General features: G+C 42.9%; 1 protein-coding gene across 2 annotated transcripts; it reads left to right on the top strand.

Moving 5' to 3' along the window:
* On the top strand, positions 1-26,571 carry lrrc51 (leucine rich repeat containing 51). Of its 2 annotated transcripts, none has more exons than XM_048598513.1 (5): positions 1-202; positions 15,848-15,930; positions 21,342-21,466; positions 23,835-23,983; positions 26,380-26,571. In XM_048598513.1, the coding sequence occupies exons 1-5, from the start codon at positions 114-116 to the stop codon at positions 26,516-26,518; spliced, it is 585 nt and encodes a 194-aa protein (XP_048454470.1). In that variant the 5' UTR covers positions 1-113; the 3' UTR covers positions 26,519-26,571. The 2 variants fall into 2 exon arrangements, with proteins under 2 accessions (XP_048454470.1, XP_020379800.1); XM_020524211.2 differs by having other exon boundaries at positions 95-202; positions 21,342-21,547.

The following is a 26,571-nucleotide window of genomic DNA, read 5'->3' as shown; positions in this document are numbered from 1 at the left end:
TGAGCGTGATGACGTTGTCGCAACAAAAACGGCGGGGAGCTAGTCGTGCGTCCTCCACTAGCAGCAGCCGCAATGGCTGACTAGAGCGATAAGCGGCGGCCAGATCGATAGAAATGGAGGTGGTGGATAGCGACACGAATCAATGGCTGGTGGACGAACAGGAGGAAGCCACCAGGCCCTCGACGTCGCGCAACATCGCCGGGTGAGCGTCTATCTTGGCACCCTGGGATTTGTAGTCCCATCCATCAGCCGTTTCTTTCCTTCGTCATTCCTGTGGCGCACGGACCACGGGTAGTTCAACCGCCGCGGGAAAGGAACGGTATTTGAAAAGGTTCTCGGGTTTACAAGCTGCCCACCTTTCTCCTCTGGAGACAGCAGGTTGGCCGCAACCGCTCCAAGTCACGCCGGGAAATATAGTCCTTCGCCAGGTACCTCCGCTGGTGGTTGCTGGCGCGGAAACTACAACTTCCAGTGGGCCCCGCGCAGCCACCGCTCATGTTGCCCCTAACAACCCCATGATGCCAAAAGAGGAAGGTTGTGCTGGAGCACCGCAGTAAATGAGAGAGCGCAGTAGACACTGGTCCATCCAATATCACACACAGCACCTCACCTTTTTATTAGGCTTTTTACAGCCTTCCAGACTAAACCTTGAGTTAATCAATTTCACAGCTTACACTCTGTTCACTCCATTTGGTTTTCTTTGGGTGTTATGTTTCACGAAATTCTGACACATAGTCGTAGAATCCCTACAGTGCAGATAGAGGCCATTTGGCCCATCACATCTGTGCTGACCCTCTGGACAGCATTCCACTGGGGGCCCCCCTATCCCCATAACCACACATTTCCCATGGCAAATCCACCTTACCTGCACATCCCCAAACACCATCGGGCAATTTAGCATAACCAATCCACCTAACTTGCACGTGCGGACTGTGGGAGGAAACATAGGGAGAATGTCAGTGTGGTGTTTGTACAATCATCCAAGGCTGGAATCAGAACTTCAGTGTTGCCGAAAAAGAAAATACACATTGTCAAAGCTTTTCATCTTGTAATCATCAGGACATTGGCAAGGGACAAGATTTTTACTGGACTTGTACAGTATAATAATAATTGGCAGTAGTATACAGTTTTTACAGCACAGAAAAGAGGGTGGGTATCTGAAACTCACTGCTTAAAGGGGTGGTAGACGTAAGGACCCTCAAGACATTTAAGAACTATATAGATGAACATTTGAAAAGCATTAGAAAAGAAGGCTGTGGGCCAATTGCTGGAGGATGGGACTAAAATAGAAAGATGCTTGATGACCGGCACAGACACACTGTGCCGAAGGGCCTTTTTTAGGTTCAGTAGAGATTTTACGCCTCAATGAGGCCTTTGGCCATCGTGACTATGTCATTGAAGATCCATCTATTCTAATGCCTGACCTCTCATTCCTGTCTACATCCCTCTTCATAACTCATACCCACATGTTTTTTATGTAATCTGAAATCTTGGGTATATAACATTCACTTTCCTCATCTAAGTCATTCAAATATATTGTCAGTAGTTGTGACACCAGCGCTGATCCCTGTGGCATACCACTGGTTATAGATTGCCATCCTGAAAATGCTCTCTTTATCCCAACTCTCTCTTCTATTAATTAGATAATCCTCTGTCAATGCTAAATACAATTTCCAACACCATGGGCTCTTAGTAAGTAGCCGAACATATGGTACCTATCAAATGACTTCTGAACATCTAAATCTATTATATCTATTGCTTCCCCTTTATTTATCCTGCTTGTTACCTGTTCAAAGAATTCTAATACATTTGTCAGCCATGGCTTCACCCTCATGAAACCATGTTGACTCTGTTTTATCATTATGTATTTCTGAATGTTCTACCATTACATCCTTTTACAATAGACTAATATTTTCAATTGACAGATGATTGTATTCTTTTTGTAAATAAAGGTGCTATATTTCCAGTCCTCTGGGACTTTTCCAGGTTCAAAGCATTCTTGGAAGATTACAACTGGTGCACCACTGTCTCTGTAGCTACGTTTAATATCCTTGTGTAATAACTCAGGAAGCCCAACTGGAGAGGAACATCATTTATTGTTGAATACCAAATAGAGTCACTACTCCTGGCGTGCATAGACTCGTCCCAGCCTGGGACAGATAGTTCTAATATTGGATATTTTCTAATCAACCTATTCAGAAATGTTATGCCACACAACTGGAGAAAGTGAGATTTGAATCCAGGCCTCCTGGTTCAGAGTCAGCAACACCACCACTGTGGCACAAGAGTCCCACCGGTTCTGCTTTTTTTTTTAATACATCTGGAACTGTTATCACACACAACCGAATGACTTTCCTACCATCAAATCATTATGACTTTTTTTTTGCCTTTAACAGTGAACATTGGGTCTGCTTTACTTTTTTATATCCAGAAGTGCTTTTAAACAGAACCAAATAGTTTCCCCACCGTGAAATCGCCTTGACTTTCTTTATTTTTAATGATTAACTGCCACGAGTAAATCACCTGTGTAACCAATTAGACCTTTACATGCAAAGCCCATTACAGGTGAAACACGGTCTGCTTTTTATTAAATCAACCTGTTCAGAAATGTTACGATACACTTCTGGAGCAGATGAGACATGAACCCAGCCTTTCTGGCTCAGAGGTAGAGACGCTTCCGCTGCACTAAAAGACCCCCTGCACCTGCCTTTTTTTTTGGCCGCCTTGTATTATTTTCTTTTTTATATTGGTGGATATTATCACACATAACCAAAATGGCTTACCCATCACCAAATCACGGTGACTTTCTTTTTCTTTTTAACTATTAACTGTCACCAGTAAATCACAGGTATAAGCTATTAGAAATAAGCATGCAAAGCACATTATGATTAGGTTCATACTCGGGTGTCCTTGGAGAAGGAGCATGCAATGTCCACCTATGTTTTAGATAGGGGTAGGCACCTCAGCGGGGAAACAGTGCCTTATTTCCCCGTCCATTTTGACTTCAGTCCCTTCCTGCTTTGCCTAAACACCCACCTTTTGATGGTTCGCATTGCCCATAATTGGCTTTGCTTGTAAACACTCAATTTGTTACACTGGTGTTTTTACTGGTGGTGGTAAGTAGATTAAAAAAAACAAGCAAAGCTCATTACAGGAATTGGGTGTACTTTTTAACCTCCTTTTTCCTAATCAACCTGCTCAGAGATGTTATTATTAAATACCTTTGGAGTAGGTGGGACTTGAACCTAGGCCTTTTAGGTCAGGGGTAGGAACACTACCACTGCACCACAACAGCACCTGAGTCTACTTTGTCTTATCATCTCATACATCTGCCCTCTCATTAGAGAGAGACGACAGGTGTTAGTTTAACTTGAAGGTCATCACACTTCAGACAAGGGGAGAGATTGAGAAGGAGAGTCCTTCATGGTAACGTCACTATTGGTATTGCTCTGCATCACGAACCAGCCATCCAGCCAACTGAGCTAAACCAACCCCTACTGGGTCTATGCTGTAAAGGACTCAGGTGATGAGTGCCAACTGGGCAGGCCCTTGCCAGTTACCAAGGGAACTTGTACTCAATGAGCTCCACAGGGAAATTAATTACTGGATCTCCTTGGGCCTCACATCCCCCTCTGAGTCTGAGAGTTCCCTCTCACTCCTGAGGTGAGGGGACCTCCTACATCTTTTCACACGTGACCCCATTCCTGTTGCTTTACTCGTCTTTTTGAGGGTGTATAAGAGGTGGGTGAACATCTCTTCCATAAACACTGAAGTGTCACTGAGGAAGGGGCTCATCAGTTGAAAAAAATCACCTCTGTGGAGGGTATCCATCACTCATGGTGAACCTATTCTTTTGGAGATCCTCTTTCCAGTTTTGACCATGTGCGATATGAGTTTGATTTTTTTTTAAGGATAACTGGAGACCCATCATCAAAGCTCCTTACCATATCTTCCCCCCATCTCCTCCCAAGTAATTTGAGATCTAGGAAAAACTTTGACTCTGTGTTTCTTGAAACCAGAGCTTTTTATGGTTTTCGCCTTCTCTTCGATGAAGTATAATCAAGTCTTGTTGACTCTGTACCTGAGGTACGTTTGCTCTTTTACCTAGAGCACACATTTTTCCCTTGTTAGTCAGATACCAGCCTCAGAAAAACACAGTAAGACCTCTTCCAAACTCTCCACATGTTCCTTTGCAGTAGCCCCTGAGATGAAAACATCATCCAAGTGCCACTCTCGGCACCCCTTGGAGGATGTTCTCCATTACCCTTTGAAAGATGGTGGAAGCCAAAGATACCCCAAAGAGCAAGCGAGTGTACTCATACAGTCCTTTGTGAGTATTTACAGTAACATGCTCCCTAGGTGACCCCTCAAGGTCCAGTTGGAGGTAAGCATAGCTCACATTCAGTTTAGAAAATATGTGATCCCCACATAAACAGATCGAATTGTGAGGTTTTACCACTGGGACTACTGGCGCAGCCCATTCAGCAAATTGGACTGGGTGAATTATATCACGTTCCTCTCGTCAGTCTAATTCAACTTTTACTTTCGTATGTAGAGCAAAGGGGACTGGTTATGCCTTGAAGTATTCAGGTAGGCCCTCTGGGTCTACATAGATCTTGGCTCTGGTGCCTTTTAATTTTCACAAGGCCCTCTTCAAACACTTCGGGATACTTCCTAATGACTTTGTATAGATCATTGGTACTCATTTTAAAAATCTGTTGCCAATCCAGGCAGATTTTCTGTCGCAAGTCCCTTCCCAAAAGATTGGGACTTGTCCCTTGCACTACCATTAAAGGGAGTCAGACTATCTGCTGCCCTGCCATAGCTGAGGTTATAATGGTTCCAATATTCAATTACAATTGAATTCAATTACATTCAAGGTGGCGTCAGAGTAGGGTTCCTGAGCTGGAGCTCGTCTGCTCCAACTGTTTTTCTTATTCTTTCTCTTTTCTTGTTTTTTATCTCTCTATACCTTTGCTTACCTTTTGTCCAGAGCTCAGGCATCATTGGCGGCGTGAGAGCATGGATCTCAAGTGAGCCAGGTATGGGCCTCGAGTGAGCTCTTGCTTTTCTGCGGCAAGCACAGGACCTGGCATTGGAATTGGCGACTGCTACATCAGCAGAGGTGAAGTCAGCGAGGTAGACCCAGTGGCAAAAGATAGTGCCTGAGAATCAGCGACTTCGTCTTTGTTTGGGTCCAGGTCTGGTGGCGGCAAAGCAGTAGTGGAAGGGCATCATAGAGACATCGAGGTGAACCTAGCAGCAAGATATGTGACTCTGTTGGATGGTCTGGCGCAGGTGGTGGTGGAGGAGTGGCGAAAGCTGGTGCCTGAGGATCGGTGACTTTGATATTGGTTGTGTCCTGTGAAGACAGCGGTGAAGCAATGGAGGAGGGATGGCGGCATAGGTGCCGTTAATGGTGATAAGCCGGCTCAGGACTAATGGACTCTCTCTAAGCCATATCTTTTCTTTCCTTATTCTTAAATTATTCAAATGGCACCGAATCACAGGGACAAATGAAAGCCTTTCACTGTATTTTATTGTATTCTTACTGTAAAATACATGTGACAATAAAATCATACATAATATGTAAGGGCTCCCTGGTGCATTTGGCCAGTCTAAGCGCAGAGACTCACAAGCTGAAAGGCAAGATGCCCCACTGGAGTTTCCTAAAGGTTTGTTTGCAAACAATAAATGCAGGCATACCTGTGGCTACTTTAATGTCAAGGGGATGGCAATTTAGCTGGAGTTTTATCTTAGTTGGAGCCACTTTGGGAGCAGTGATTATAATTTAACGTATCAATTCCTAATCGTCATACTGATTTATTTGCAAAGCTCTATCTTGAGGTGAAATGGTGTGCATTTTGCCTGTTTTGGTAGCCTTGTCTCAGGCAGACCCTATGACTACAAGTGCGGCATAGACGTTCTTACTCTTTACTGTATCATGGAGAAACTTCTGTCTGGTTCTGGAAGCTTGTGGCCTCTGACTCCAATCGCCCTCCTTGACAACTAGTGGGAGCCGTGAGGGTTCTCTGGTGGGGACTTGGCTTGCACAATGGAGATAGCCCAAAGCTGCAGATTGTACTGTCTGTGGACCCATGAAGCTCCTGAACGCATTGTACCACATTTTCACAGGAAAGGGCCAGTTCTATGGCTTTCTTGATGTTCATAAGATCATAAGATATAGAAACAGAATTAGGCCATTGAGCCCATTGAGTCTGCTCCACCATGGCTAATGTGTTTCCCAATCCCATTCTCCTGCAGTCTCCCTGTAACCATTGGAATGGTTGTTGGAAGTTCCAGGATTTAGATGCTTTAAAAGAAATAGGGAGAGTGGAAAAAGAGGCGGGGGAGTGGCATTGCTAGTCAGGGCTAGTATAGCAGCTACTGAAAGGCAGTTCAAGAACGATACGTCTACAGAGTCAGTTTGGGTTGAGGTCCAGAACAAGAAAGGAGCAGTCACTTTGTTGGGGGGTTTTTACAGACCCCCTAACAGTTGCAGAGAAGTAGAGGAACGGATTGGGAGGCAGATACTGGAAAGGTGCAGGAGTCACAGGGTTGTAGTCATGGGTGACTTCAACTTTCCAAATATTGAATGGAAACATTTTAGTTGTCTAGTTTAGATGGAGCGGACTTTGTCCAGTGTGTTCAGGAAGGATTCCTGACACAGCATGTAGATAGACCAACACGAGGAGAGGCCACTATGGATTTGGTGTTTGGCAATGAACCGGGCCAAGTGTTAGACCTGTTGGTAGGAGAGCATTTTGGCGGTAGCGATCATAACTCTGTTACTTTTACAATAGTCATGGAAAAGGATAGGTACCTACAGCAGGGTAAGGTTTATAACTAGTGGAAGAGTAATTACAATTCTGTTAGGCAAGAACTGGGTAACATAAATTGGGAACAGATGCTGTCAGGGAAGAGCACTATTGAAATGTGGAGATTGTTTAAGGAATGCATACTGCGTGTGCTCGATATGTTTGTCCCTAGAAGGCAGGGAAGATGCGGTCGAGTGAGAGAGCCTTGGTTCTCAAGAGAGGTCAAACGACTGGTTAAGAGGAAGAAGGATGCTTATGTAAGGTTTAGGAAACAAGGAACAGAAAAGGCTCTAGAGGGATACAAGTTATCCAGGAAGGAGCTGAAGAAAGAGCTTAGAAGAGCTATAAGGGAGCATGAGAAAACCTTGGCGGAGAGGATCAAGGAAAACTCCAAGGCTTTTTACACGTACGTGAGGAATAAGAGAATGACCAGAGAAAGGGTAGGGCCGATCAAGGATTATAAAGGGAATTTGTGCACAGAGCCTAAAGAGATAGGAGAGGTCCTTAATGAATACTTTTCTTCGGTATTCACAACTGAGAGGGACCTAGTTGTAGAGGAGAACAGGCAGGTAGACTAGAGAAGGTCGATGTTAGTAAGGAAGATGTGCTAGGAATTTTGAGGAAGTTGAAGATAGATAAGTCCCCCGGGCCTGATGGGATTTATCCAAGGATTTTATGGGAAGCGAGGGAAGAGATTGCAGGGCCTTTGGCGATGATCTTTTTGGCCTCACTGTCCACGGGTATAGTGCCAGAAGATTGGAGATTGGCAAACATCATTCCCTCGTTCAAAAAAGGGAATAGGGATAACCCCGGAAATTACAGGCCAGTTAGTCTTACGTCAGTGGTGGGCAAATTATTGGAAAGGGCTCTGAGAGATAGGATTTATGATCACTTGGAAAGGCACAGTTTGATTCGTGATAGTCAGCATGGATTTGTGAGGGGTAGATCATGCCTCACAAACCTTATTGAATTCTTTGAAGAGGTGACCAAACACGTGGATGAAGGTAGAGCAGTGGATGTGGTATACATGGATTTAAGTAAGGCGTTTGATAAGGTTCCCCATGGTAGGCTCATGCAGAAGGTAAGGAGGCATGGGATAGGGGGAAATGTGGCAGATTGGATTCAGAATTGGCTGACCCTTAGAAGACAAAGAGTGGTAGTGGACGGAAAATATTCAACCTGGTGCTCAGTTATGAGTGGTGTACCACAAGGATCTGTCCTGGGTCCTCTTCTATTTATGATTTTTGTAAATGATTTGGATGAAGAAGTGGAAGGGTGGATTAGCAAGTTCGCGAACGATACCAAGGTGGGTCACATTGTGGACAGTGCGGAGGGCTGTTCTAGATTACAAAGGGACATTGATAGGATGCAGAGCTGGGCTGAGAAGTGGCAGATGGAGTTTAACCCTGAAAAGTATGAGGTGATTCGTTTTGGAAGGACAAACTTGAAAGCAGAATACAGGGTTAATGGAAAGATTCTTGGCAGTGTGGAAGAGAAGAGGGATCTTGGGGTTCATGTTCACAGTTCCCTGAAAGCTGCCACCCAGGTGGATAGAGTTGTTAAGAAGGCGTATGGTATGTTAGCTTTCATTAATAGAGGGTTTGAGTTCAAGAGCCGTGAAGTTATGCTCCAGCTATACAAAAGCCTGGTTCGGCCACATCTGGAGTATTGTGTCCAGTTCTGGTTGCCTCATTACAGGAAAGATGTGGAGGCATTGGAAAAGGTGCAGAGGAGATTTACCAGGATGTTGCCTGGAATGGAGGGAAGGTCTTACGAGAAGAGGTTGAGAGAGCTAGGGCTTTTCTCTTGAGAACGACGAAGGATGAGAGGTGACTTAATAGAGGTGTACAAAATGATCAGAGGTGTAGATAGAATGGACAGCCAGAGACTTTTTCCTAGGGTGGAGGTAGCTATTACGAGGGGGCATAGTTTTAAAGTGAGTGGAGGTAGATATAGGGCAGACGACAGAGGTAGGTTCTTTACTCAGAGAGTGGTAGGGGCGTGGAATGCATTGCCGGAGAGGGTAGTGGAGTCGGCCTCATTAGGGGCATTTAAGCCGCTATTAGATAGGCATATGGATGATAGTATAAGGTAGGGGTGGAGGTTAGATAGACCTTAGGATTAGAGTAAAAGTTCAACACAACATCGTGGGCCGAAGGGCCTGTACAGTGCTGTACTGTTCTATGTTCTATTGATCCCATTTACTTGACCTGGCCTCCGGGGTTTTTTTGCAGCAATGAGTTCCACAGGTTCACCAAACCCTGGCTGAAGAAATTCATTCTCATATCAATTCTAAAGGATCAGCCTTTCACTCTGAGGCTGTGCACTTGGGTCCTAGTCTCTCCTACTAGTGGAAACGTTTTCTCTATGTCCACTCAATCCAGGCCTCTCCGTATTCTCTAAGTTTCAATCAGATCACTCCTCAACCTTCTAAACTCCATGGAGTACAGACCCATAGTCGTAGACTCATAGATACATGCAGTGCATAAAAGGCTCTGCGGCCCATCGAGTCTGCACTGACATAACTACCAATAGCAGTGTGCTAATCCCAATTTCCTACACTTGTCCCATATCCTTGAATGTTATGATATTTGAAGTACTCATCGAAATATTTTTTTAAAGGTTGTAAGGTTACCAGCCTCCACAACATTCCCAGACAGTGCATTCCAGATTCCCACCACCGAGTGGAAAATGTTTTTTTTTCCCCAAATCCCCTCTGAATCTGCTGCGCCTGACCCCTAAAACTATGTTCCTTCATGACTGATCCTTCAACCAAGGAGAACAGCTGCTCTCTATTCACCCTGTTCATATCCCTCATAATCGTATGAACCTCAATCATGACCCCTTCAGACTTCTTTAGCTTAATTTTTCCATCCCAGGCAACATTCTGGTGAACCTCCTCTGTATCCCTTCTAGTGCTATCATATTCTTCTGGTCATGAGGTGACCAGTACTCTAGTTGTGGCCTAACCAGCACTCTGTATAATTCCAACATTAGCTCCTTGCTGTTATACTGTATGCCACAACTGATGAAAGCAAGTGTCACATACGCTTTTTTAAGTATCCCATTCACGTGCTCTGCTGATTTCAAGGATCTGCGAATAATTACCCCAAGCTCCCTCCGTTCTTCTAAGCTACCCAGTGTCCTGCAATTCATTAAATACTCCCTCGTCTTGTGTCTTCTTCCAAAGTGCATCACCTTGCACTTGTCAAGGTTAAATATAATCTGCAACTAGTCTGCCCATTTGACCAACTCATCTGTATCTTCCTGTAACCTACAAACGTATTTTTTGCTATTAAACACTCATCCAATCTTGGTTCATCTGCAAATTTGCTTAACTCCTGCCATATTTTCATCTATATCATTTATGTATAATAATAATGGTCTGAGTACAGATCCTTGTGATACACTGCTGGACCCAGCCTCCAGTCATTCAAACAGCTTTCTACCACTATCTTTTGTGTCCTATTTCAAAGCCAGTTTGTGATCTATCTTAGCAATTTTCCCTCAATTCCACGTGCTTAAACCATCTCAATAAGCCTCCCATGTAGGACCTTGTCAAAAGCTTTGCTGAAATCCATATAAACTACATCAATTGAACATTCATCATCGATACACTTGATCACATTTTCGAAAAATTCTAACAAATTTGTTAGGCATGACCTCCCTCTGACAAAGCCAAGCTGACTATCCCTAATTAATCCACGACTTTCCAAATGGGTAGTAATTTCCCCCTTCAGAATTTTCTTCAATAGTTTCCCTACCACATGTGAGACTCTCCAGTCTGTAATTTCCTGGTTCACCTCTATCACCCCTCCTAAATGGTGGAACCACATTAGCCGTCTTCCAGTCCTCTGGCACTTCCCCTATAACCAGAGAGGAATTAAAAATTTGTTTCAGATTCCCTGCAATTTCCTGCCTTGTGTCCCATAGTAGCCTGGGATGCAATTCATCGGGGCCAGGGGATTTGTCTGTTTTTAACCCGACCGAGCTCCAATACCTCCCTGTTGCCAATTTCAAACTGCAAGTTCCTCACAGTCCCTTTTACTGAATTTTGTACCTACGTTCTCATTTTCCAGAGTGAAGACTGAAGAGAAGTATTCATTCAACACCCTTCCCATATCCTGCAACTTCACACACAGGTTGCCCCCTCTATTTTCTGCTGACTCTTTGAGGGCCTTAAATACACTCCCAGTAAAGTAGCTGCCCTTAATGTTCATAAGTTGTGCCCACAATGCCTTATTTGAGGCCCCTTCCAAGATATCATCTCTCCTCATTACAGTAATTGACTCCTTTAATTAATAGTCCTGCACCACTGCTGTTTTTACACACTCTTCTGTCTCGCCTAAAGATCCTATACCACAGAATGTTGAGTTGCCATCCAATCCTTCCCTCAGCCATGTTTCTGTGGTGGCAACAATATCATACTTCCATGTATCAATCCACATTATTAACTATCAGTCTTACCTGTTACACTTATAGCATTAAAGACCATCCAGCCTTGCCTTACTCTTTCATCACTCAACATAGCCGAACTCATTGTGACTTCCCTCCTTTGCTGTAGCATGATGTGTGTCTGTTTCATTGAAATTGTGTGTCCCCTCCCCCTTTAGACTAGTTTAAATTCCTCCCCACAGCACTAATCAACCTACCTGCAAGAATGTTGGTCTCAATGAGGTTTAGGTCCAAACCATCCTATTTGTATATGCCCCACCTTCCCCAAAAACGGTCCCAGTGATCCAGAAATCTAAAATCCTCCCTCGTGCACCAACTCTTGAGCCTCAAATGTATCTGTTCTATTTTCCTATTTCTAAACTCACTAGCATGTGGCACTGGGTGTAATCCAAAGACTATAGCCATTAAGGTCCTGCTTTTTAATTCCCTGTGCACTCCCTGAATTCTTGATGCAAGACCTCATTCCTCACTTTGCCCATATCATTGGTACCAACATGTACCACAATCTCTAATTCATCACCCTCCCCTTTCAGGATGTCCTGCAGCCATTTGGTGATGTGCTTGGCACTAGGGAGGCAATACGCCATCCTGGAGACACATCTTTGGCCTCAGAAATGCCTGTTTCTAAGCTATCCAGTGTCCTGCAATTCATTAAACACTCCCTCATCTTGTTTCTTCTTCCAAAGAGATGTTCTAACACATCTCTGGAGCAGGTGGAATTTGTTTCGCCAATGATTGACTTGGTGGTATGAGACATCATGCTGTCCACAGTCAGTGTTGAGGACTCACGCAGCCATTTCCTCTTGACTATGTACCACTGTGTTGATTATCTGTGCTGGTTTCAACAGGACATTACCAGCAATTTTGATGTTGGTGTCTGGGACATAGTCATATTCATGGCATTAGACCTTACAGACAATATCAGAGAGTCACTTGACTAGTCTGTGGAACAGCTCTTCCAATTTTGGCAAAAGAACCCAGATGTTAGTAAGAATGCTGTCACAGGGTTTGCCATTGTTGTTTCTGGTGCCTCGGTTGATGACATGTTCCTCCCAGTGTCATTCCTCCCTTTAGATTTTGTAGGGTGACATGACTCAGTGGCTTGTTTGGCTGTTTCACAGGGCAACCACATTGCTGCAGGTCTGGAGTCATATGTAGGCTAGACTGAGTAAGGATGCAGATTTCCTTTCCTAAAAGACATTAGTGAAGTAGTTTTATAACAGTCAGCAATGGTTATGTGGTTACCGCTAGCTTTTGATTACAGATATTTAAAAAAATTAACTGAATTCAAATTTCACTCACTCCCACAGGAGGATCTAAACTTATGTCTCCAGTATGTTAGCCAGGAGTTCTGGACTACCACTACTTTATCACTGCACAGCAGATGTGACTCCAGGACAAATGTTGTCTCCCTAGGACCAGGGTCATGACTGTCATTAAGTGGCCGCGGGGCATCCTGAAATGGGAGGGTGAACAATCAGAGATCATGGTTCGTACTGGGACCAATGACAGAAGTAGTATTACAACAGAGGGAGAGCAAGCTAACACTGGATTTGAAACATGGTAAAATTAAAACATCTGATCCTCAAAGTTGTCCAATTGTTCCTCTAAGACTTTAAGAATAACAGATATCAGACACCAAGTTTATAACTTAAACAAAAATTAACAATTTATTATTAATCCTGTAACTTCAATGGAGCAAACCTAAACAACAAGGTAATCTAATTAATATCAATATCATGGAGATCGATAGATTTATGGTTATTGAAGATATCAAGATATATGGGGAATATGCAAGAAAATGGTGTTGAAATGACCATGATTGGGTTACATGATGGAGCACGCTCAACAAGCCAAATGACCTACCCCTCCTAATTCCTATATACCCATAGTATGGGCAGCTGCTGTACTGTAACGCCACCCCCCTCCTGCCAGATATTAGGTTACTGGCACCTGTATGGAACTAACATGCGTGTCTAGTGCTGAATGGTCAGTTTCTCTATTTTAAATACTGTGTAACAACAACAAAAGCACATCTTAATTGTTAAAGACACAAGTTACAAATTTTCCAAAGGTGATTTCGGAATCATTATAAAACCACATATTTACTTAGCTAACACAAATCTTCTGACTCAAGCGATAGACTCCTTATTTGCTGATCTACATAGAAGGCATGAGCAAGAGTAGGTCATTTGGAATATCGAGCACAGTCCATCTTTCAGCATGATCGTAATTGATTTTCTATCTCAATGCCAGATTCCTGATCTCTCCTATACCTCTTGACATCTTTAGTCTCTCGAATTATATCTGTTTCTTTCTCAGATATATTCAGTGACTCTGCTTCCTCTGCTTTCTGGGATAAAACATTTCACAGGTTCAACAGCTTCTGAGCAAAATATTTCTGCTTGTCTTAGCCCAAAATGTCTTACCCCATATACTGAGACCGTGAATCTTGTTCCAGACCCTTTGACCAGAGTCCTGTCAGAATTTTACACATTTCAATAAGAACCCCTCATTCTTCTAAAATCCAGTGAATATAAATCGAGTTAACCTACCCTCTCCCCATATGATACAGCCTTCCCAAGGATCACTTTTGTGAATATTCAAGTTCAAAATGATTAGTTTGTAGAGGGGACACTCCTTTAATAATGTGCAATGTAGCTTGTGTCTTTGTTTATGACACTGAACCACAGAAGAGGAAATTAGGTCAGATGACCAAAAACTTGTTAAAATATGTTGTTTTTGGTCAAAGTTGACAAACTGGTCAACAACAGAAACCAATTCTATTCCAATCAAGCCTATTATTTTAAAATGCTGTATTCAGATTTCATTTTCAATAAGGTTCAGTTTTTCAGGACCAATTAGCCTCCCCGGTTCAACAGTTAGCTCTCAAGTTATCATTTGATAGCATTGAACTTGAGTATTGATCAAAAATGCACACTTTGTCAAATATTTTTGTTTTGCCTTCATCAGGACAATTCACAAGAAATATTAATGTAAGAGGGAGCAATATTTTATGATGTGTGAGAGGAGAATGCTGATTAGTTGGCAAGTGGACTCTGATCAAGGCATTGCCCCAAGAAATGAAACAATGAGATACCTGGTGGAAACGTTTAAACAAAGCTTGGAAGTTAACTGTTAGTCATTACTAACTGGTGCATTCTCTAAGGCAATGCTGCAAAGGATTAAGGACTTAAATGGGAAAATAACTTTCGAAAACCAAGGATTATTGAAGCTGGAAGAGCACAACAGGTCAGCCAGCATCCAAGGAGCAGAGAAGTTAATGTTTCGTACGAAAACATTGACTTCCCTGTTTCTTGGATGCTGTCTGACCTGCTGTGCTTTTTGAACTCCATATTTATTGACTTTAGCTTCCAGCATCTGCAGTCCTTACTGTCTCCAAGGATTATTGAAGGATTGCTGCACTTTTTAAAAGCAAGTATCCTGACAGTCATTGTAAGTGCTGTTTACATTGCCATATGTTAAAACAGTGGGTGAATAGTTTGAAAGCCAAGTGTTGTATATACATAGAGCTTTGGCTGGCAACAAGTAGCTATTTGGTTTGTGGATTAGTGACCTATTATCAAAGGCATCTGTCTGCCAACAGCTATGTGATTGGCTACCAGGTAACTGAACAGCTTGAGGGTGTGAATATTTGGGAGAAGCTATTAGATCTCCACAAGGGCAGGGGGTGTCTCTTTTCTCAGCAATACAATGTACCTTAAGATTGAAGGAAGCCAGATTATTTTTCCCTCAGCAGTTGCAGTAAGCTGTGGCTCTTAGCCTGTATGCACATGTATATCAGCTACCTGTAACTCCTGCAAGCAAATGAAACTACTTGAAGAAAGATCACAAATCAATGTTCTGATCAGCAAAAGGATCATCTCAGCAAACCCTGTGGATAGGGACCACTGAACTGCCTGCCCACTCTTTCCCTCCACCTACAACAACCATGTTTTTTCTTTGTTTCTCTCAGTATGTGTATGTAGAGTTTATAAGGGAGTTAAAGTTTTAACTAGTAGAGTCGTGCTGACTGTTCATAATTATTTATCTGTAGCTAGTGTCTATTTATTTGTAGTAAATAGTGATTCTTGTTAAGTACAGAAGTCCATGGTATCCATCAACCTAAGTCTAAAAGCTGGGGAATTTGCATATGCATGAAGACTTTGTGACATCTCTGGGAATAGTGGGCTTCATTTCGAACATTCTACCCTACAGAGGTGTAACAATGCCTCTACCAATCAGCATCCACTGTCCATGAATGCGAGATGAAAAACTTTGACAAAATGTCTTTCTTCATCAATGACTATTGTACAGTACAGCCGATGGGTGGGTGGACATGCTGTGTACCAAGAATTGTAAAATGGTCACCACACAGAAAAGGCCCTCCAGCCAATTGAGCCCATACTGGCTGTCTGCAAGAGCAATATAATTAGTCCCATCAATTAAGAATGTGAAGTTAATACCACATGATTTAGTGAGTTGTAGGGGTTGAATCTATCCGTCCTATTCACTTAAGTAAAATTGCTTGTCTTCCTGCCCCTTAATTTGTACTGTAACTTTTATTTCCACAGGTCCATTAAAACAAAAGAGTTTGATTCCATCTTGTACGGTCCAATTGTGGATTATTCCTTCAGAAATCTGGAAACCTTATCTGGTGACGTGTGATAATCTATAAATATTCACAGAAGTTTCACATTTTCAATAACCCCTTAATTTTGCTCATTTGAATAATATAGGATTAGTGGGATCATAGCACAAAGATTGCTCAGTAAGATTTATAATATAGTAATACAAACGCATAGTCTGCTCGGCAAAGACCATGAATTGTGGGCACGTCTATCCTGAGTGCAGGTGACCAAGACCTTGCCCCCGCCCCCTAAGCAGTGGGTGGGGGGGTGTATTAATGCTTAATAATCCAGTTGTGGCAATTGTACAGGAAAGACGGGAAAGGAAAAAGAGCAGGAGGGTCTATAGTCTAGGAAAATAATGATGTGAAAACAGAAATATCATTGAGAGGTCAAAATTCGGTGGTGGTGTAGTGGTGGTGTCGCAAGATGAGAAATCCAGAACCCCAGGCTAATGTTCTGGGATACAAATCGGGTTCAAATCCCACCAGAGCAAAAATCTAGAATGAAAAGCTGGCCTAATGGTGGCTATTTAACAAGTGTCAATTGTTGTAAAAGCCCATCTGGTTCAGTAATGTTATTTAGGGAAGGAAATCTGTATCCTTACCCGTTCTGGCTCCATACCCACAACAATGTGTTTGCCTCTTAACTACCCTCCGAAATGTCTGAATAAGCCAGTTGCTTCAAGGGCATTTGGGGCCGAGTAATGAAAGCTGACCTAACCAACAAAGCCCATGTGAATTAAAAAAAATTTAGAATCAACATGTGTAAGTGAGTCTAGAAGGCAGAGGAAATTAGTAAACTAGATAAAAAGGAAGTGAATCTGTTAAGGCTAAATGGAATATATTTTAGTGCAAGGAGGCTGAGGAATACGATGTGACCTGAGGGCACAAATAGGCATGTGGAAGTATGATGTTATTATTGACTGAGAATTGGCTGAAAGATGAGTTGGATTGGCAGCTCAACATTCCTGGTTAAAAATGTATTCAGACAAGATAGGAAGGAGAATAGAAAGGGCAGGGGTCACAGTATTAATCAAGGATTACAGCAATGGGAAGGATATTATCTTGGAAGGATAATCAAATGGGGCAATATGGGTAGAAGTAAAAAACATAAAAGGACAAAACACAATGTTGGGAGTATACTTTGAGCCCCCAAACTGTCAGGCAGAGTAAAAGAAAGGATCAATTGTACTCAAGAAATGTACTCAAATTTCAGAAAAATGTAAAATAATGAGGCACAAATTGGGGATTTTAACTACCCAGATATTAACTGGGATAATAAAAGTAAAATATTGAAGATGCTGGAAATCTGAAACAAACACAGATAGTTGTGAAGAATCTCAGCAGTCCTGGTTGCACCTGTGAAAGACAGAAATAAAGTTAAGATTTTGAGTCCAATATGATGGCTCATTGGAGGCAGAGAGAAGCAGGACACGACAGAGGAGGTGTAGAGAGAGTTTGCAGAATGCTGAGGTTCACTATGTCCAACATGGGGCTTGAGGTTCAGGATGCCATTAATGTCAGGGATTGTCTGATTCAGGCTTGTTTCAACTCAGTCCCTCTGACCCAGGAAAAATAACAAAGTCTGGAACTCTCTCTAACCCTTGAAGCCATTGCCTGGGGCATGCAGGCTCTTACAACCTGTGACGGACACACAACTGCCCAGAGGTTTCACTGTCGTCTCGCATGGAACCTTACACAATTAGCTATTTTTAATTTGTTCAGGGGATAAAGATGTCACCAGCAAGGCAAGCATGTATTGTCCACTTCTGATTGTCCAGTGGGTAGTTAAGAGTCAACCACAATGCTGTAGGTTTTAAGTCCTATGTAGGCCAGACCAGGTAGGGATGGCAGATTTTCCTAAAGGACATTAGTGAACTAAAAACAAAAAATGCCAGAAATCACAGTGGGTCAGGCAGCGTTCATGGAGAGAAAGCAAGCTACCATTTCGAGTCTAGATGACTCTACATGGGTTTTTATGACAATTGACAGAAGTCATAGTTCCATTAAGCTTACTTTTTATTCTAGATTTTTTATTGAATTCAAATTTCATCATCTGATAAGATGTGTTTCAAATTGAGATTGAGAAGTGGGCTGGATGGTGTCAAGCTTCTTGAGTGCTGTCGGAGCTACACTCCTCCAGACAAGTGGAGAGTATTCCGTCACACTCCAGACTGTTGTCTTGTGATGGAGGACAGGCTTTAGGGATATCAGGAGGTCAGTCATTAAATCTGCCAATATATAACAGGGCTGTGGAGGTTAAGTAATGAGAACAGGTTGCATTCAGGTTCTTGAAATGACAAAATGATTCAAAACGATTGATTTGTACTATTTTCTATGATCACAAGACCCAAGTTCTTAGGTTAATGATTCAATTCCAGCTTGGAGGAGCCTTAATCCTTTACAACTCTTATAGCACACTGGTAGTGTCCCTACCTCTGGGCCAGGAAGCCTGGGTTCAAGTCCCATTCACTCCTGATGTGTGTCATAACATGCCTGAAAAGGGTGATTAAAAAATATACCACCCCTGTTACATTGACTTTACATCTGACCCAGGACCAAATCAGGACTCTCATTGTCTCCTCAGATGACGTGAGGCGGGCTGTTCAATGTCTTATTTTGTGGCTGAGATGCATGGGGCAATTGTCCTGATTGTGGAGATGTCCATAGGGCATCTCTGGAGGCTGCTGCACTGGCATCATTACAGAGGCAGCCTCCATCACTGCACAGATGCTCCTGTTAATGTCACCGACAGGTCACGACTGTAAAGGGAACAACTCTGAATACTGTGACTCTCCAGGTTGGGGTTGGCCACTCTCGTTGGAGAAGCTGAGGCACATTAAGCCTTGAGCCATGGTGACACGTGCACTGCATGGTGGTGTCCATTCTGCACCCATTACTTCGCGTTGCCTTGAGCCTCCAAGATGTGAGAGCACATTTTACTGCTGCTGGTCTAGAAAGGAAGCTCAGTGAGCCCAGCTCGGTGGTGCTGTATCTGTCTTCCATCCTCTGAGGGGGACTGCTCTTGGCTGACCTCATTTTTGGCACCTCCTCCTGCTCACTGGGTTTGCTCATCACCCAGGTATTGTATAGTACATAGAACAGTGCAGCACAGTACAGGCCCTTTGGCCCACGATGTTGTACCGACCTATTATCCTACAAAGATCAATAAATTGTTATTGCAATCTCATTGTTGAAGTGAAACAGGTTGTTGAACCCCTTCCACTTTCTGCAAAAAACACTCCATCTGCTGCCTGTGTCTGTTATCTCCATCCGTGCCTGCTTGGCTTCGGTGGGTGACTTCCTGCTGCCACCCTCTGGGAAGAGGACCTCTCAACTCTTCCTCATGCTTAAAGTACTTCCCAATTTGCGTCTGCGAATCGAGGGATTATTCTGGCTTGAATTCCAGGCCACTGCAACGACTGAGGCATTTTTCCAACCTGAAGGAAAAACAATGAATGGCAGATGTAGTAATCAACGCCAAGGTGGGTTTAGATCAGGCCTACACATTCTGATCTGCCATTGTGATGTAGGTTTTCACCTTCAATAGGGTGTTTGTCCCTGATGTGACAATATTTCTGTTAGCCCCCATAAGAACTAGACATGAGCAACATACTAAGAAAAGAATTAATTTTTTTTTTAATGGCACATCACTGTCTGGGATAATACTAAGTAAGCTGTTTGAACAAATGGTAATGTGCTTCTATCATTGTGTCATGCTTCAAGAGGCCCCAATGAAGATGGAAACTGAGATTTTATGTCCTTGAGTGACATGATATGATAGAGTAATAGTATCATGATCTTGTCCTTTAAAGGTCAAGTCACATGACACCAAGTTATAGTCCAACAGGTTTATTTGAAATCACAAGCTTTTGGAGTACTGGTCCTTTGTCAGGTGAAGTGAAGAAAAGCACACAAGCACAGAATTTATAGGCAGAGAGATCAAACAATTGTACAAATGGTGTTACGGAGCATCAACAGGCTGAATAACAAGTCTCTGCAGGTGATCAAAAGTGTCAGACAGTGTGAGTGAAGTGCAATGCTGAGAAGCAAGTGAAAGGATGACCTGTAATCCGGTTAAGTCAGAGAGAAAATTACAAAAGATAAAAATAAAATGGCGCTGGAGATGAACTAAGTTGGTGGAATAACATGAGATGTATAAGAGTCGCATTACTTTGGTTAGACCCTTGGCATCTCTGGGCCAATGAAGGGGGATCCCCTATGAAATTATGGCCGATGACTGACTGTTTCTATCCACCCAAAGATGGGTTTGGATCCAGCAGACTTTGCTCCCCATCCAGGAAGGAAACTCCTACTTGTTAACTCTGCCTGTCCTTCTCCATAGATACTGCTTAACCTGCTGAGTATTTGCAACAAGGAGAGGCAATGGCCTATTGGTATTAACACTAGACTGTTAATCCAGAGACCCAGATAATGTTCTGGAGACCCGGGTTTGAATCCCGCCACAGCAGATGGTGGAGTTTGAATCCAATAAAATATATCTGGAATTAAGAGTCTAATGATGACCATGAATCCATTGTCGATTGTTGTAAAAACCCATCTGGTTCACTAATATCCTTTAGGGAGGGAAACTGCCATCCTTACCTGGTCTGGCCTACATGTGACTCCAGACCCACAGCAATGTGGGTGACTCTGACCTGTCCTCTGGGCAATAAGTTCTGCCTGACCAGCAATACCCTCATTCCCATTAATGAATAAAAAAAACTTCCAGTTTTTTTTCATATTTCCAGCAGCTGCAATATTTGCAGTTTTCAGTAAGAATATTAACTGTGAAGAGGAATGGTGGATGGATTAGAAAGGCAAATAGAGATCTGTTGTTGGGGATGCAGAAGGTGCAGAAGACATGATAGTATCTCTAAAGCTACAGTAAACAAAGTTGCTAGGATTCTGAATGGAACAAAAAGACAAGAGGATAGGACGATTTAAACTGGACACATCACCACATTTGGATGGCACAAATCCCAGGTTACTGAGGGAATCAAGAGTTGACTCCCCTCCCTAAACCTTTCCACCTCTCTCTTTGTGTTGCTCTTTAAGATGTTGATTAAGTCCTCTTTAATTAAGCATTTGGTCACCTGTCCTGATACATCCTCATGTGGCGCACTGTCATATTTTGTTTCATAATGTCTCAGTGAAACACCTTGGGACACTTTATTACTTCAAAGGTGCTATATAAATACAATTATTGTAGTTCAGGAATGATATGGAGACCCAAGGAAAGAGTGGGGCAGCAGGGTTAGTTTGGGAACAATATAGCAAAGGGCCAATGCGGATTTGTTGATCTTTATTACTTCAATCTGTGCTACAAAACAAGTTGGGAATTGGTAATTAGCTCAGTGACTCCAGTGTGTTTTGTTGTGCATTGAACTTCCAGGGCAGTTTAGATTCCTTTCTAACTCTTTCTGTCCATTATGCAGACTGCGTCAAACTGACCCCGCGGACTGGCTTCAGACCGAACGAATACACAGAGAATAAGAAGCTGAAGAGCTGCTCCTTGCGTCTGAGCCACAACCGTCTATGTGACCTGAGTGGACTGCAGCAGGTGGTTGATGCCTTGCTTGTGGAACCAGAACGTTTGTTTTGGATTGACCTCTCCTTCAACAGCTTTCCCAGTATTGACCCTGTAGGTAGCTGCAAGGGTTTCTTTAGTTGAATTGAAATCAAACCAGCTTTTCTCCACTGGCCGCCTCCAATAGCCATTTAGACAAGCTTCATACAGACACAGATTCTTTCTTCTCTATCCCATCATAGCCAGAAAATGCCTTCCCTTCCTGCTTCCAGACTGTTAGCAAATGGCCTACTCCTAGTGTCTTATTTTCACCATCACTAAAACCACTTACTGTCACCTGCATACCATCCCCCAACTTCATCACTACTTCATTCTCTGCTACTGAAACTTCTAATCTTTTGCCACCTCCAGACTTGTCATCCAATTCCACCTGGCATTCATACACCATATACGCAAATCTGAGGTCATCCAAAAGTCTGCTGTTTTTGTCCTATTGTCCTAAGTTCTGTTTACTTATTACCCCTTGTGTTAACTGTGCTGTACTAGCTCTCTTGGTCCAGTAGTATATCAAATTTTAAAATTCCCATCCATGCTTTCAAAACCTCCATGGTCTCACTCATCCCTATCTCTGTAACCTTTTATTAAAATTTGTTCTTATGGGCATTGCTGCTGAGCCTGAGTTTATTGCTCATCCATAGTTGCCTTGAGAAGGTGGTGGTGAGCTGCCTTCTTGAACCACTGCTGTCTGTTTGGTGTACACAATGCTGTTGGAGAGGTAGTGCCAGGATTTCAACCTAGTCACCATGAAGGAATGGCAACATACTTCCAATTCAGGGTGGTGACTGGGTTTGGAGGGGAATTTGCAGGTGGTGGTATTCCCATGCCTCTCAACATCTTCCAGCCCCTACAATCTTGTGCATCCCAAACCTCAATAGCTCCATCATTTGTGACCACGTCTTCAGCTGACCGAGCACCAAGCTCTGAAAACCCCTCCCTCAATCATCTTCTTCCTTCCCAACTTCTTAAAACCAACTCAGCTTTTAGTCACCCGATCCTCTGTAGCAAATGTGTTTCAGTGTCCAGTTTAATTTATAAGGTGGTTGGGTTGTTTTATTACACTGAAGGGTTTTTGGGAATATAAGCCTTAGATGTAACCTCTTACACCCCAACAACTTTCTCATACCTCTGTGTTGCTCCACTTCTACCTTCTTTTGCATCCCTGATTTTAACTGCATCACCGTTGGTGGCTTTGTCATACTTGTGAAGCACCTTGAGACATGAAAAACACTACATCAATGAAATAGGGGGTCTCAAGTTCTGAAGAAGGGTCACTGGATTCAAAACATTGACTCTGTTTTCTTTCCATAGGTGCTGCCAGACCTGTTGATGTTCTCCAGAAATCCCTATTTATGTTTGATTTTGAGCATTTGCAATTTTTTGTTTAATATAAACTGGATGACCTGACTGGTGCACTGTATTGAATATTGTGTCTAAATGGTCTTTACTGGACTAACATCGCCTCTGCTAATTTGCATCATCAAACCCTGCTTTAGAAATCCAGTTTGATTTTTTGCTATTTTGAGATTAGCTTGGTCATTTAATCTGAACACTGCATGTAAGAATAAACAGCACCTCAAATGATGCAAAGCTCCCATGTTGTGGAATCATACAGCATTGGAGACCATTCAGCCCAGCCTGGCCATGCCAGCTTTTTACAACAGCTCTCCAATTATTCCGACATTCCTGTTCTCTGTCTCTTCCAAAACCCCTGCAGAACTTTCAAGATTTTTTTTATCCCTTTTGCAAGCTGCTACCAAATCTGCTTCCACCACACTTTTCAGGCAGTGTTCGAGATCACAGTTCACTGTCCTTTTTTAAAAAAAATCTCTTCCTTCCCTGTAGCAAAAATAACCTCCTAACTATCGTGAAGTGATTTGCCGTGTTTGAACATAACCTTTCAATCCCTGCTTGGTGCCACTGATTTGCGAGATTATTGTATTCAGAGTGCACTGTGAATCTATCCAGCAGTTGCAGAGGATCTTTGGATGTTGAGAGATTGTTTGGGTTTAACATTTGCTTGAGCTAAGGTCCAGACCAGAGCCTTCTGGGTGGCCAGTGACAGGGATTGGTGGTGGTGTGTGTAGGGGGATGACATTTGTCCTACTTGAAGTATATTTGGCAGTCTTAATCCATGCTTCAGGCAGCAGATAGCCATAAGTATCATTATATTTCCAGACCTCTGGTATAAATACTGACTGTCTTTGTCCTGTAACGTGGCGTTATCACTAATAAATGTAGGAACGAATGAATAAGTAATGTTTGAATATAAAATGATGCCAACATCACTTTGGTTTGGGAATTTTACCAGTAGTCATCTGTCACCCATTTCATCTCTCAATAGGTCCTCATCCAGTGCACCAAACTACAAATTCTCAATCTACACGGTAACCAGATCAGTGAACTGTATGAGGTGGATAAGTTGGCCTCATTGCCTCACCTACGGAGCCTGACACTACATGGCAACCCTCTGGAACTGGTCAAAGGATACAGGTACCCAGCTGGGAATCCGTGCCTCCTCTATCTCATTGAATCATAGGGTGATCTAAGACCAAATATATCCCCTTCCAACAGGCTGTGTCTACTCAGTGAGTAACTCTCCTAGTGCCTTACCTGTCTGACCAAAGCGACAAAACATCGTGGGAGGGTCGACCATCAATAACCTATTTGACCAAGGAGTGCATGATATAGTCAAACCCTTATCCTTCTTGGACAGAGAAGAGGAAGTTCTTCTCACATGGGGAAACGAACCAGTGGAATTTCTTTCCCCGCAGAGGCTGGGACATTGTCTACCTCAGCCTTGGATATACTAGATTTTTAATAAAGGGAATCAAGGGCTACAGGGGAAAAGACAGAAAAGTGGAGCTGAAGATTTATCAGATTAGCTATGATCTCATTGCATGTCTTGCTGGAAAGAATGGCCTATTTCTGCTCATATGTCTTACGATTGTATAAGTACCCACATCCAATTGGGAGCAGGAGCAGATTGTCCTGAAGGCTGTTGGTGTGGAGGCAGGAACACTCTCAGGCTGAGACTAAGGCCCTCAAGCTCCCTTCCTGTGGGACAGGAGTTTTAATTAAAGTCTGACAACTTTCCGTCACCTTATCCGGTGACCAAACATCACATTTACTGAGATTTTTGCATTTTGTCCCAATAGCATTTAAACTCTCACTCTGGCTGCTAGTCTGGTGCAATAAACACTCCACTACTACACACCAGATTTGGTTCAGGCAGTGCAAAAATTGTTCTTGCATCAGGGGACTGCATGCTTTCATCCAAAAATAAAGAACTTACATTTATTTAGAACCTTTCACTTCCTGAGGATGTCCCCGAACACTTTAGAGCCAATGAAACAATATTTTTAAAAGATGTTGCCACTGTTGAAATGAAAGAAGCACAGCAGTCAATTTGGGCCGCAATAGGTACCACAATATATAATGAGGTAATCTGTTTGAGCCAGCGTGAAGAAGTATTAGGAGAACTCCACTATTCTTCTGCAAATGGTGCCAAGAGAGACCAGCCTACAGCTCCGTATAATTAGCCAGACCATGAACACACACAGAACCATCATAAATCATTAACCTGCCCTCTTCCACAATGAATTCTGTGCTTCCTCAGACTCACAATTAGTCATCAACAGACTTTATAAAAACTTTTCTTAGAATGCTAGAATCACACATCATGCAGTAGCTTAGTGGTTAGCATTGTTGCCTCACACCACCTGGGTTTGATTCCACCCTTAGGTGACTGTCTGTTTGTGTAGAGTTTGCAAATTCTCCCCATGTCTGTTTGAGTTTCTTCCAGGTGCTTTGGTTTCCTGCCACAGTCCAAAGACCTACAGGTTAGGCTGATCGGCCAGGCTAAATTGCACATAGTGTCCAGGGATTTGCGGGCTTAGGTGGATTAGTCATGGGAAAATGCAGGGTTACAGGGGTAAGGTAGCTGCTGGGTCTGGGTGGTATGCTCTTCTGAGGGTCAGTGTAGACTCAATGAGCCACATGGCCAGCTTCCATACTGTAGTGATTCTAGGAGGCCATTCAGCCCATTATGCTTATGCAGTCTCTTTAAATGATCTATCTAGTTAGATCCATTCTTCCCACATATGCCTCACCACCCTGCAATTAATCTCTCTTCAGATATTTAGCCAATTCCTTTTTAAAAAATAGTATTAAATCTGTCCTTTCAGAAAGCATGTTCCAGATTATAACAATGTAATGTTAGGACTGTTCTCCCTTGGACAGGATGTGTCTAAGAGGAGATTTGGTTAAAGTTTTCAAAACCACAAGGAGCCTGGAAAAATAGAGAGAGAGATTGTTTCCCCTCATCCGTTATACTTATTTCCATTTTCTCGTCCCTCCTCTTCAACTTTTTGTTAATGGGATCCTGAACTTTATTGATAGAGGAATAGAGTACAAAAATGAGGATGTTAGGCTGAATGTATAAACTACTAGTTCAGCCTCAGGTGGTGTATTGTGTCCAGTTCTTGGAATACCTCCACTTACAGGTTCCTCTCTGAGCCACTCGCCATTCTTACTTGGAAATATATCACTATTCCATCAGTGCTACTGGTTCAAAATCCTGGAACTCCCTTCCCAATGGCATTAGGTGCTAGCCTAAGAGAAAATGGACTGTAGCAATTCTGAGATCCAGGCATCGCTGGCTAGCTCAGCATCTATTTTCCACCCTGAATTGAGCTCTGATAATGAGGGTGCTCTATAAATGCAACTGATGATGAAAAGGGAGTGTGACTGACGGGATAGCTCTTTCAAAGAACTGCACAAGTACTATGGGCTGAATGGTCTCCTCATCTGTAAATATCAATGAGACCCCACCTCCAGGAGATTAACACTCCACCTCTTTCTCTCTTTTTCCCATTCCCTCTTCAAAGGAGTTATGTAGTGGGAACTGTCCCCCAGTTAAAATCACTAGACTACAGCACAATCACCAAACAAGATCGTTCTACTGCTACTGTCCTGAAGTCATTCACGAAACGCAAGCGTGTTGCTAGAAGAAAATATGACGACTGATTCCCAACTGGTGTCTCACTGGATTTCTCCTTAAATGAAGAACGTGAACTCAC

The sequence above is a fragment of the Rhincodon typus genome, chromosome 6, assembly GCF_021869965.1.
Source record: "Rhincodon typus isolate 14 chromosome 6, sRhiTyp1.1, whole genome shotgun sequence".
NCBI lineage: Eukaryota > Metazoa > Chordata > Chondrichthyes > Orectolobiformes > Rhincodontidae > Rhincodon > Rhincodon typus.
The sequence above is the reverse complement of the archived record's forward strand: the minus strand, read 5'-3'. Positions and strand labels throughout refer to the sequence as shown.